The 13,478-nt window shown below is 35.9% G+C and overlaps 1 protein-coding gene and 1 pseudogene across 5 annotated transcripts in view; both read right to left on the bottom strand.

Annotated features, from left to right (window-relative positions):
• Window positions 1-5,183: 5,183 nt before the first annotated feature.
• On the bottom strand, window positions 5,184-6,538 carry LOC146164285 (uncharacterized; annotated as a pseudogene).
• A 5,425-nt stretch (window positions 6,539-11,963) lies between these two features.
• The window catches only part of LOC146164283 (G-protein coupled receptor-associated protein LMBRD2-like), a 39,955-nt gene continuing 38,440 nt past the window's right edge, over window positions 11,964-13,478 (bottom strand). For 3 of the 5 annotated variants that reach the window (XM_083382793.1, XM_083382794.1, XM_083382796.1), the window contains one exon: window positions 11,964-13,190. In XM_083382793.1, the coding sequence (XP_083238919.1) occupies window positions 12,982-13,190 (209 nt within the window). In that variant the 3' untranslated portion in view covers window positions 11,964-12,981. The remainder of the gene's footprint in view (window positions 13,191-13,478) is intronic. The other 2 variants (XR_014494585.1, XM_083382795.1) reach the window with 2 other exon arrangements.

Raw genomic sequence — 13,478 nt, 5'->3', positions numbered from 1 at the left:
AACATATAGTGTGTGTTTGTGTAGTGTTGTGGTGTGGTGTCTCTTCAGCGAAATAATATTCTCACAATCCTATAGCCCAGTGTTTTCAACGATGACTGCCACAAAATGTTGTATACCTATCAACTATTCTTCTTTTTTGTTTAACAATTTGCATTCATTTAGTAAAAAACGGATTGTAGTTTGATTACCTTCTACCCACACCACACCGTAGGTCATAGTGTTATTAGGCTAATTAGCTTGCCACATAGACATTATTAGCCTACATCAAATTGAGCTTCTTTTTACCCCTATGTTGTTGTTTTTTCTTTTCGGCCTATATTAGGCCAGTAAATTAAGGTGAAAAATACCGAAACCTGAAATTAATTGCAGTAAAATTTACATGCTCACCCGACTTGAGGAAAATAATTAGTTCAACGATGTCGTGACCACCTTACTATCTGACACCACTAATTCGAAACTAAACAACACGTCTTAGTATTTTAAAGTGCATATTGTATCTTTAAATTCGGAAAATCAGCAACTGTGCTTCCAATGAACACATTTGATAGCGCAAAGTACTAATAGTGGTGTGTTGCTCGTTTCAGAATCAGAACAATAGCCGAAAAGTGAATGTGTTGAGGATCAACTGGACAATTATGGACCTCGACAAGCAGGACGCAAAGGGGGAAAAGGAATTATTCCAGAAAGTTATTAAACCGATTTCTATACACCCAGAAAACACAAAACGTTATACAACCATTTTACAACGTTACCAACTGGTTGTAAAGTGGTAATACGTCGAAACACAGCAGAGTAAATGTTATATATTGGTTTTTCCCTAACGTTGTTCTGTTTACCAAGCTAAAACTAATGTTCAAACGTTATCATAACGTGAACATGAAGTTTTTAAAAAACCGAAAACTACAAACGTTTATGTAACGTTAAAACAAGCGTCTAAAAATCGTAAGTCCTGAACATTTATTAGGACGTTAACGTTGCGTTTTTTATGACGTTAGTGTTACTTTAATAGGCAACATTTAAATGCAATTTTTTTAACATTTTTTTCATAACGTTTAAAAGTCGTACATTTTAAAGGTATTTAATCGTACGTTAGGGATAAGAATTTAATTACGTTATGTCAACGCTATAAAGCAACACATTAACAGTAGTTTTTATTTTTATTTTATATTATGTTAAAAAAACGTAACGCACTATAGGTTTTACTAAATATCCCATTTAACGTATGTGATTAGACGTTAATGTTATAAAAACGTTATGTAAACCTTAATAAGTAACTTTAAATGAATATAGCTTTGTTTTAATCGTAAATAACGTTTAAAATCCGTACCATTTTGACAGAGTTACTTAAACGTCTGAGTGAGTTGTGAATAAAATACCGTTACTTAAACGTCTATATGTAACTTATACATTTATAAAATAAAGTCACGCTTATATAACGTTTTACTTATGACCTTATTTTACGTATATCGTTCAACGTTAAAGTTTTGAAAAAAACGGACTTTATGTAAACATTGCTGAGTAATGTTATAAAATATAATATTATTTTAATTATAAATAACGTTTAAAATCCGTACTCTTTCAACGGAGTTATTTAAACGTTTAAGTTGTGAATAAAATACCGTTAGCTAAACGTTTACATGAAATTTATGAAATAAAGTCACTCTTATATAATGTTTTACTTGAACTTATTTTACGGATATTATTAAACATTGGAGTTTTGACAAAAAAAAAACGTTATTTAAACCTTCGTAGGAAACATTTAAATATATTAGTTTCATTTTAACGTATGATAACCTCTTAAAAACGTTTTGCTTATGATCCTATTTAACGTTTATGATTAAACGTCTAGGTTTTGAAAAAAATGCGTTATTTAAAACGTTTCAACAAAGAGATTTAAATCTCTTTGTTTTGAAGTAACATTTATATATGTAGCTCACTTTAAGTTTGGGGCAATTACGTTTAGAATCCTAACAGTTGGAATCGAGTTAATTAACATTTAAGGTGCGAAAAAAGCATTACCGATTTAATTGTTTGAAAAAATATACGTGCCATATAAATTGTATTTTTTCTTATTCAACAAACACTTATTTGGTAAGTTTATGAAGCATATATATTGCATATATTCTGACAATAGATATAGGTTGCTGTATTTAAAGATATTATATTCGTTAACCTTGCCTTGACATCAAACAAATCGCATGTAATTTTTTTTGTGGCCCTCGGGAAACAGCGCTATTGGCATGAATGGCCTCTTGCTGGCTCGTAACGACCCCCCACCCTGCCCCGCTTCGCTACCGCGCATATAATTTTACTCCACACGACGTCCGATTGGCCGATATGCGGATGACATCATCACAATCGAGTTTGGACGTGTTTTGCGCAGGGTTGCCACTTAGGATTTTTTAAAGCCAAATTTGAAAATTTAGGTTTTTTTTAACCTCTTTGGATGTTATTTTTCAAAAACAATGCAAATGAAATTTGGCTTTTTTAGGCTTTTTCGTCTTTTTTTTTTAAATGTCAGGAGTGTTATGTTAAAAAGATATCAAACTAATGCAAAAACAGAAAAAATTTTCAAAACAATTACTAAAAAGATAAAAATTGCCAAGAAAAATTTACAAAAAAAGGCTTGTTAGAGTTTGTAGTAGATTTGGCTTTTTTTGGCCTTTTTTGGAGTAATTTTGGCTTTTTTATTTTTTCTATCTGGCAACCCTGGTTTTGCGCGAACATTTGAACTTTGAGGAAGTGCAAGTTAGGGCAGCTTTGCGCTGGAGTTTGCTGTTAGCAGTTTATCTTCTTCGCCTAAAACTTAAACTTTATTATCAAATATTATATGTTTAGGTTAATAGGCTAAGTTGTATTTCCGTAGCTTCCTTTACAGGTTTCTATAGGTAAAATGGTGCAGTGTTTATTGAATATGATGAATTTTGTGATGTTTATGAAAATATTGCAACTATATTTAACGTTTGAAACAAGCTTTATTATATCTGTGGAAAGGTTTACATATCTTGATATTGATAATGGATATATCGGCAAAAAGTGTCATTAAATAGGCCTAGAGACTATTCTGTGGAATTTGAAGACTCCTGAACATTTTACATGTTTCTAATTAAGTCGGCTGCTAATCAAGGTAGCGTTGTAATATTTTTTAGTCTTAATTTACCTAAATAGCATACTTAACAAATTTATTATATAACCCTGTATGATTTTTATTCATTTTATATGGGCAACAGATTTTTTTTCTACACTTTTAACACTTTTTCTTATATTTGAGTTGTGCCAAACCGCTATAATAAGACAGATGTGCATTGCCCGTTTCAGAATTTTGCACCTCCGAAATTTTTACCCACATAGTATCCCTTCTGCATTTACTTTTCTTTATTTGGCGGATCCAAGCTTCCATTTTTAGTAACAGGCACAAAATGTCACCAGGATAGAAATCAAAGGATGCCTTCACAGACTATGACAAATTACTTCAAAATGTTTTTTAATGTAAGCGTAAAGAATGCCACATTTGTTCAACTTTTACCCACAAGTAAACATTAGGATTTTTTAATATTATATTTACATGCAGTTTAAATATTGAAAAATACCCATCAAAGGCAATTTTGTATTGCACTATATATTATAGATTTCAACTAAAATTTAAGGCAGATTTACAGGACTGCTTAACAGAATACGTTTATAACCGAGTACATCACAGATTACGTTTCTTACCAGGCAGCACAAAAGGCTTAAACAAAAAAATGTGGTAATTGTGTTGTGTGGCACTTTCTTCATAGGACAAAATATATTTGACAACACCTGGTTATTTTTTTGTGTATTTATCAGATGAAATGGCTTAAAACTGCATTTTTGTTTTTTAATATTTTTTTATAATTTATCCCCCATTGACCCAATAATTTAACGTTTTTCGACATTACGTTCAATGTGCAGTGTGTTTTAAAACTAATTTTTTTATCTTTTTGCGAAACCAGTAAAAATCAACTATTTGCGATTGAAAAAGAAAACATTCAACCCAAATATATTCCTTAAGTTAAACTATGCATAGTTGTCAATGTTTTTGTACGAAATGGTGTACGCAATTCCAATGTAATCAAATATTTGCAAGCTTTTAGTATTGCGTTTATTATTTAAACAATTTATTACTTAAGCCAGGAAAATGACTACCGGCTGCCGTGAGAAAAATAAAGACTATCAATAGGGCCGTTACAGCTAAAAGGTTATGCACCCCTGACTTAAGCAAATAAATTGTAATCATATAGAAATGTATATCTAACAGATATATTTTTCTGAATTTCGTTATTTTATTTGCATTATAACACAGAGTTATTTTTAGGAACATCGAGATGCCAGTATCCAGCAGCGACATGTCCTCATACTGCACAGAAGTAGGCTAGCCCCTACATTGGATGAATCCGATTGAATATGCCATTGATGAAGATTCGTTGGGCAAGACTAATATTTTTTTAGTTTACGTCAGATGTCACCTAATATGCCATCCAAACACGAATAATACCTCGGGTTCTTTGATTTGTAATAAAATTTTAAAGCAAACACAACGTTGTGAGTAGGGGAAATGTGGGTAAAGCGGACCCCCTAAGACCTATTATGACAAGGTTCACCCCCTCTTTTGAAAAATGAATGTTTATCGTATTCTGTCAAAAGTGGCACACCACATCTCTATTTACACGTGATTATTTGTTTGAAAAGGGTACCCGTTAAAATCTTACCGCCTGTTTTTCAAACCCCTTGAAAGTCCACTTTACCCCGACATGTAGGGGCAAAGTGAACCAGCGTCTAGGACGATATTTTAAAACGCTATTTGACCAAAATATAGAATATACCTACACGAAAAGAAACGTTTAGCACGAACTTTTATTTATATACAGAACACAGTTAATATGACATCTTTGACTACACCATTCACAATTTACAAACAAAATTCGCACACAAAGTTGCCATCCTCTTTACTCCATCCACTGCATGCTTCATGTGCCCATCGTTTACATTGGGAACACTGGATCCACCCATCGCCAGTGCAAGAAAGAGAATACAATTCGTTGCAGTAAAAACACTCTGGGTCTTTTGGTAAAGCACGTTTGCACGAAGCTTGCTTCCTTCGTTTTGTAACTTGCTTGGATACAGTCTTTACGATTTTCTTTTCTCTTCTCACGAATAACTGCTTAGATACGGGCGACTTGGACGCTGCCAAAATGTTCTTGTAGGGAGAACTTGTAAGCACGGTGACACATCCTCTTTTGCGTGATTTTCGCATTTCTGTTTTTTCTTGATATGCCTTGGAGTGGAAAGATATCTACTGGCCTTTGATGTGCGAAGCCTGAATCTACTTCATGTGAGGTTGAGGGAATATCGTTGCTGTTAGTAGTATGATTACTAACAGATAGCGGTAGGGTAATATCTGTGGCTTCAGCCGCAGCATAGTCAGCATCAATAAAAACATCCGGATTGAAAGGATATATCCCACATTTTTTGAAGCCCTTTACAGCATTGGTAGGCGTCGCTGCTCTGAGATTAGCGTTTCCAAGCATTTCTCCAATTTGAAACTGTGTCACAACCCGACCTGGATAGGTACGCAAGAATTTTTCAATTTCCTGGGAGTAATAGGCATTCTTTGGCCCCATAAAAGAAACGTCAAGGGGCTGCAGTTTATGACTGCAATGAGGAGGCAGGCATACGACCGACACGTGATTTAATCTTGCCATTCCAATAAATTCCAGGTTTTTTGTATGAGTCATGTGTCCATCCAAAATTAGCAATAGAGGGTCCTCTTCTGAAGGCTTACTGAAGGATAGGAAGTGCTTGAACCACGATGTAAAAATATCCATTTGCATCCAGCCTGATGGATGACAGGCAAATGCTGTTCCAGGGGGGGTACCGTCAAACATTTCGGGCTTTATTCGTTGGCGGGGAAATATTATGAACGGCGGGACATAGTTGCTCCCTGCAGACATGCAGAGTACGCCCCTCTCTGCAGATGTTAATGTTCCACTTGCTTTTTACCTTTTAGAGAAAATATTTTCGACTTTTTTGTTTGCACTGTGGTGATGCCAGTTTCATCTACATTAAAAATTTGGCGTGGTTGATAATGGGTTACATCAATTAGATTTTGTAAAATGCTGAAAAATCTTTTCACATTTACACGATTAAAACTTCTGGCACGTGCTGCTGATGTGGCTTCAGGTGTGCGCAAACTTAACGCGGGGTTCCGTTATAGGAAACCCTGCAGCCAGTCCTCGCCAGCAAGACCCTTCTCTTTGTTGAAGTGGTGGGGAATGTTGTTTTTTGTAGCTAGATCAAAGGTCAATTTCTTTAAATCAACTCGGGTGATCCCAAACAATCTACTTTCAAGAATCAGGACATGGTGGACCAATTCGGCTTCTTGTGATTTCGTAAACGTTGATCGAAAACGTCCTAATATATTTTTATCATCAACCGCTGCCACATTTATTCCTTCTACTCTTCGGATTAGGGTTATTTTGGGTACATTAAATGTCTTACTTGCACCAGCGTAGCCCATGGTTTTCGATCGATCGCACAGCCCTAATTGCATTCTTAATGTTATGTTCATTTCAACTCTGTTGGTTGTTTTTTCTTTGCTAGTTGCGTGGCATTGCTGAACAAACCTGTAAAATCAAAAAGGTATGAATAATCAAGGGGCAAACTCCAAAGTTTTTTCGGCGCTCTTATACTTATGTACGTAAAAAAAAAAAAAAGGTAAGGTACGGTATACAAATTATAAACGCCTTAAGAAATTGCGAACGCTGTGGGGATGTCCGTATAATGTTTTTTACATTTTCTGACCAAGCTTAACGCCCCCCGGATGAAATTTTGCAAAATGTTTATAAATTTAGCAAGGTGCGACCACTAGCGGATTTTATTAAGAGCTCCTAAAAAATTTAATTGTGCCTTTTCTGTTGCTCGCAGCATGACAAGTTTTACTTTGTTGGAAAGAAGAATCCTTGTGCTGTGTAACTGTGGCAAAGCCGAGCTGATAGCTACAAAGTGCGACACCTGGCGGAAGGTCCAACGGACCTTATCGTAATACATATTTTAGCACAGATAATTTTGTCAGTCGAGGGTGTGACCCCCCTCTATTAAGTAAAAGCAAAGTTGAGTTTCTACTGCAAGAGGCCTTTCTACCAGCGCGCACTCTTGAGGTGCAATTTGACTCGTAAAAAGCCACATTCTGTATAACGGGATTTGCTTTTTAAAGCAAATCTTTAGTTATGTACGTAAAGAAGGGTCTCTTTCAAAAATTAATTGTGCATTTTGTATTGTTCGTAGGACTCTAAACTTTGCATTGTTGAAGAATCCTTGTACTGAGCAACAGTGGCACAGCCGAGCTGATAGCTACAAGGTGCGACACCTGGCGGAAGGTCCAACGGACAATATCGTAATAGATATTTGCCGCTAGATGGCAGCAAAGATAATTTTGTCAGTCGAGGGTGTGACCCCCCTCTATTAAGTAAAAGCAAAGTTGAGTTGGTACTTTAAGAGGCCTTTCCCCCAGAGCGCTCTCTTCAGGTGCAATTTGACTCGTAAAAGCCACATTCTGTATAACGGGATTTGCCTTTAAAAGCCCATTCACGCTTGAGGAAATTCTAGCGGCAATTGACACTATGCCGAGGAATAAATCCCCGGGCCTTGATGGATTGCCGGTAGAATTTTATCAGACTTTTTGGCATGAGATAAAAACCTTGTTTTACGACGGTTGGATGTATACTGAAGAAACCGGTAAATTTAGTCAAAGTCAAGCGCAAGGTGTAGTAACACTGATCCCCAAGGCACATAAAGATCCTTCGCTGATAACTATTCACCGCCCCATCTCTTTGCTTAATGTGGACTATAAAATTATGTCAAAAGTTATAAGCAACAGGTTAAAATCCAATATCGAGTTCCTAATCAGTCGAGACCAAAATGGCTTTATGAAGGGTAGATATATTGGGGATAATCTTCGCCTGCTCTTTGATATTATCGATTCCTCCGATTTTTATAAAATTCCGGGTTCCATACTATCTTTGGACATTTACAAAGCGTTTGACACTGTTGGTTGGGATTTTATTTACGCAGCATTAGGAAATTTTGGCTTCGGACATAACCTAATAAACTGGATAAAATGTTGTTATGCGGAACCTACCTGTAAAATAACCAACAACAACTTTTTGTCGCGCGAATTTAAAATCGAAAGAGGTGTCCGGCAAGGAGACCCATTATGTCCGACGCTTTTTTTGCTATGTATCGAATGTCTAGCAACGGCGTTGCGAAAAGACGAATTTGTAGGAATACAACTGAATAACGACGAATTTAAAGTATCTCTACTTGCTGATGATACGTTAGTCTTTTTAAGAAGCGAACAGAAAGATTTCGAACGAATATTTGTTGCGCTAGATAAATTTGGAGACATGTCCGGATGTAAAATCAATATGCAAAAATCGTTTGCATTCCATGTAGGAGCCAATCGCTCTTCGACAGAAAAACCTTACGCGAACAAAGGCCTCGAGTGGCCAGAACACTCATTTAAGTACTTAGGTGAAAAAATTCCACTAAAAAACCCAAAGAAACTGTTTCCGCTTAACTTTGGTGAAGTTATAAATAAAATTAGTGCAGTCTAAAAACATTTGGTCCGCTCGGGGGCTAACTCTTCTGGGACGAATTTGTATCCTAAAAAGCTTAGTGATTCCCACACTAATTTACAAAATTAGTGTTCTTCCGGTCAACCTGCCCGAAGCATGGATGCGTAAACTAAAAACGAAATTATATGTTTAGTTTTGGGAAGAAGTCACTGCTTGGATTTCAGCAAAACTTTTTATATCCCACAAACCATTCCAGTAACTGTTCTGTTTGGTACTGTAAATGAGGATGATTTGCTAAACTGTTTGCTGATTTGTGCTCGCTTTGTGATTTATCGATGTAAATACGCCAAAACTTTTCCTTCTTTATTAATGTTCAAGAACATGGTGAAAACAGTGAAAAAATCAGAATACCATATTGCGCTAGGAAATAAGAATCTTGCTGCTTTTCGAGTTAAATGGTCCAGTCTGCAAACGTATACCTGTCGCTTCTTATTAAGTGCTATTCATCTTTTATCTCTCGTGCGTCATTTTCTTCCGCCGTGTAACTTATTATATTATAAAAAAATAAAAAATAAAAAAAACTTTGCCCCGGTAGTCCGCTTTACCCACATTTCCCCTACGTTTCTGGTAGTCTACACATTTACGTCCTTAAAACATTTTCGCACAACGTTATAGGAAAGTCAGTAATAAACGTTTCCGTTTTACGTTTGTAATAATTATCGTTTAAAAACGGTATAGTTAGAGTCTACACCAGTGGTTTTCAACCTTTTTCATACAACGACCCATTTTAACAACCCAATGTAACTAACCACCCCCTTCCAAAAATTTTGATTCGGACCTATGTAATACACTTATATATGCGCAATATCACAAAACACATAATTAAAAATTATAATACCACTCTAAAATTCATCACCAACATTAGTGATATGGCTGGTGTTGCAGCTTGACCACAAGCTTGTCTATGCTTGGCTCTGTTGTTGCCAGATGTAATAACTAGTTATTGTCACCACTGTTAATAATTATTTTGCAGTACGGTAAACACTTGTTTAGCTTGTGATTTCTGTCTTTATTTAATCCAAAAAAACAAACATAGCGCAATATAAGTAATTGCAAATTGAATTATAGGTTAGAGTTTTCGCTTAGTTGTTTGACAAATTTCGAGGACTGGTGTGTACAAGTTCTTTATTAAACGTAAAAGTGTGTACTGTTCCTGTGATTGATACCGGGAACTAAATAGTAAGCCTACACTGTCAAAGTCATAGTCAATTTCGCAAATTGCTTCCTGGCTGCATCCTGTTTGAACAGGTGACTTTCATTCAACTGTTTGAACATTTTCTGTCAACAGCATTCACTCATATCATTACATATATTTTTCATGTTAATTAATTGGCATTATCGTAATAGTGATTGGTATTTTCGTCGTCTTCGCGACCCCCGGAGAAAAGGCAAACCACCCACGCGACCCCCAGGGTGAAAACCACTGGTCTACACTATTACGTCCATACAACATTTCCGTACAACGTTATAGGAAAGTCAGTAATAAATATTTGTGTTTTACGTTTTTAGAAAGTTAGAATTGACGTAATATTTATCGTTTTTGCAAACGGTAATTAGAGTCTACACAATTACGTCCATACGACATTTCTGTGCAACGTTATAGGAAAGTCAGAATTGACGTAATATATGTCGTTTTAAAAACGATGCTGGGAGTGTACACTTTACGGCAAAACAACGGTCCGGAAAAACGTTGTTGGTTGTAGCAGTTAGCCTACTTTTACGTCACTATAAACGTGACCGTTGTCCACTGATGTGTGACCGCCGCGCCTATTCTACTATACTCGTACTGAAAACGTCTTACTGATCAGCGGCTTGAATCACCGCTCTGTTTCTGAGATTTGTGAATATACTTAAAGAGCAATTATCTACTGAGTGGATTGTCTTTGCTTAGAGTACAAGAAGTTAAGGACAGGTATTCTAGCGGCCTGCTCCTTTGGAGTCGGATTAAGAACTTGTAAGAGACTTTGGCAGCCTTCGACTCTCGTTTACAGAGTCAGCAGCCTTCTTACACCTCCCCAAGAACCCTCCACGCTACATTGGTAGTTTAAATAGTCCATAAAAAAAAACGTTTTCGCAACGGTAAATTGTTTGCTGGGCACACACACACAGCAAACGTTATAATTAGGCCTACTAAACAGAACTGTTAGTCTTTGACCTTCCTCTATTCCTGTAAGTAGATTGCCGTTCTGTACCATGTGATAAACACAGATACGGTTACAACATTGCTGTGGCTAAGCTGTTGGAAAACGTAATCTCAACTAATGGCATCGGATCAATGTGAGCGTAAATCAGAACCATACTTTACAAAATCAGTTTAACCCTGTATTACGTAGATTTGGTTCCACATCCCCCTAATATTTTTAAAAATTACGTGACAAACTTAGGTCATACAGTGGTGTCTATAACAAGTAACGAGAGGTGAAAGTTCGATCGAATGCACAAATACACCCATGAACTCTTAGTTTAAATACATTCTGGGGCAGGGGTTCCCCACTGGGAGTTTGTAACTGAACATCAAGGGGTACGAAAATCCTTGGACCACAGAGCAGCTTTTGAAACATTCTCAGTAGTTTTATTTTGGAATTGTAAATAAGAATATGCCAATACAATCTTTGCTTAAAAGATAACAATTATCTACAAAAAATGTTGTTATTTAGTTCGAAACTAATTGTCTTATTACAATGCGAATTTGTAACTGTAGATGATTTACGTTGCATCGAGTATAATCGAACCATGGTTTAAGTGAATTTTATCAATGCAGCAGCAACAAATATCTCGCCGAGAAGTGACTAACAAAATAACTGGCATTCAATTTCTTTCCTATTTTATAGTAATATACCGGTTTAACTTTTAATTCAGTTTGAAAAGCAATGTAATTTAGCAAACTAGCCTATATCTGAAAAATTACAACAGAATTTTTTTGGCGATACGAAGAACGCTCTAACCTGAAAGAGGGCAGAAAAAAGGTTGGGGAACCTCGGTTCTGGGGTGCAATCCTGCATGACTTAAAAGGCATAACCTGATAATTTTGTTACAGGTACGGCGTAGGCCTACCGGTGGAAACTCTTTTATACGAACGCCGTTCCAACAGACTTCCACTGGGTGTAAACTATTTTAAAGAACAATCTCCCCATGTATAGAGCACTGGTCGTTAAGAATTTTAATAACTAGGCTACCCTTTTTACTTCGACAGGACTGAGGACCACGAATCGCGCTCTTGATCTCATTAGGCCTTATGCAGTTGGATGGTTGACGATGTAAAACCCTTTTTCCAAAGTTTTAACGATCGGAACATTAACTTAATATCAATCAGATTATGCGATTTTATAAAAAGTTCAGAACCGGCGTAGAAAGGTATACTTCACAAACAACGGTACCATGTTCAAAAGCTTTCGGACACGTACAACAGTAAATTTTCTTACAAAACACGCTACAATCAGTAAAATCCTAACATTACATTGCACAGAATTCGTTTTCAGTTTCGCTTAACATCTTGAAATTCCAAAGATATCTAACAATTGTGCGATTCAACAGTGGAATGAATAGACCACACGGAGGTGAGTTTTCCTATTTACAAATAATCCAGTTGCACTGCAGAAAAGTCTCTCGTTTTGCCTACTCCAGTGATCACGACTTTTCCACGCTTCTCCGAAAAAACTAAAGCAAAAACGAAGATTTATTTTTTGGTAATTTCATGTCTGCATGGTGAATATTAAAGACTACTCTACCTCAAAAATTGTCCGACTCCATCCATTGGTATTGGGTCAAATTACCCTAACAATTTAAACCTTTTCGGTACACAAAAAAACATTTACAAAAAGTGAACATTGCACGATGTTACTCTACTAAAATACCACAATACCAACACACAATAACAACGTTCAATGTTTACGAAAACTATGTGCTAGTGTGTAAATAATAGTAATTCCGGGTCACTAGAAAGCCGCTGTTAATTATTAAAAAAATCTTGAGATATATTGCACGGTTCATAGAGCAACTGCAAATCGACGTGAAGGTGTTTATCAAACAGCACTAATTAAGGGCAAAAATCGGCCTAATTTAGTTCACGCAACGGCTAAAAAAATTTTAATAAACAAAATTAACAAAAGTTTCTGGTCACATATTGAACAAATTGCACGACTTTAACTAAAATACCCATTTGATAAAGTTTTGGCAGCGGTATTAAAAGTTTATAAAAATATATTTTAATATTCGGTTGTATAAATATAGGATTTCTAATCTAATGGCTACAACACAGTAAACATTAAATAAATATTCCATATATTCCAATGAACAATTTCGTTATAATAACGAACAAAAAAACGGCTTATACATCATCAAACAGGTTTTTAGGTGGCCGTGCTTTCGATCGCCTGGATTTATTTTCTTGGGAGGATGATCCTAATCCTGACAAACTTCTCACTGCGGTTGCCGTTTCTGTTACAGAATTGTAGTCTATATCTTCAGCATCATTTAGAAGTTCCATTTTGTCAGTTCTAGACTTGTAGCGCATCGTTGAATGGTGTGGACCAGTAACTAAAATTACATTTTAAATTATTTTTGTGATAATATACTAATGAAACAAAAATGTTGACACTTGGAGGCACTTTACCGCCGGCTGAATGTAAAAACAAATAACACGTTTGATTCACGTATTCACTTCGTACACATTTAGTGTCATTTAAAAGACGTTAGTACTATGCTGTGTTACATTTCCATTGCTACCACTGGCTTATTTTTTATCCAGAAGCCAAGTCATAAGATAAAAAGAGAAGGCAAAAACAATGTAAAAGATACAACAAAAATTCCTAATCGGTGAAGGTG

This window comes from Ascidiella aspersa, chromosome 2 (assembly GCF_963924565.1).
Source record: "Ascidiella aspersa chromosome 2, kaAscAspe10.2, whole genome shotgun sequence".
NCBI classification, from domain to species: domain Eukaryota; kingdom Metazoa; phylum Chordata; class Ascidiacea; order Phlebobranchia; family Ascidiidae; genus Ascidiella; species Ascidiella aspersa.
Note: the sequence above shows the minus strand (reverse complement) of the source record. Positions and strands in the feature narration are given on the sequence as shown.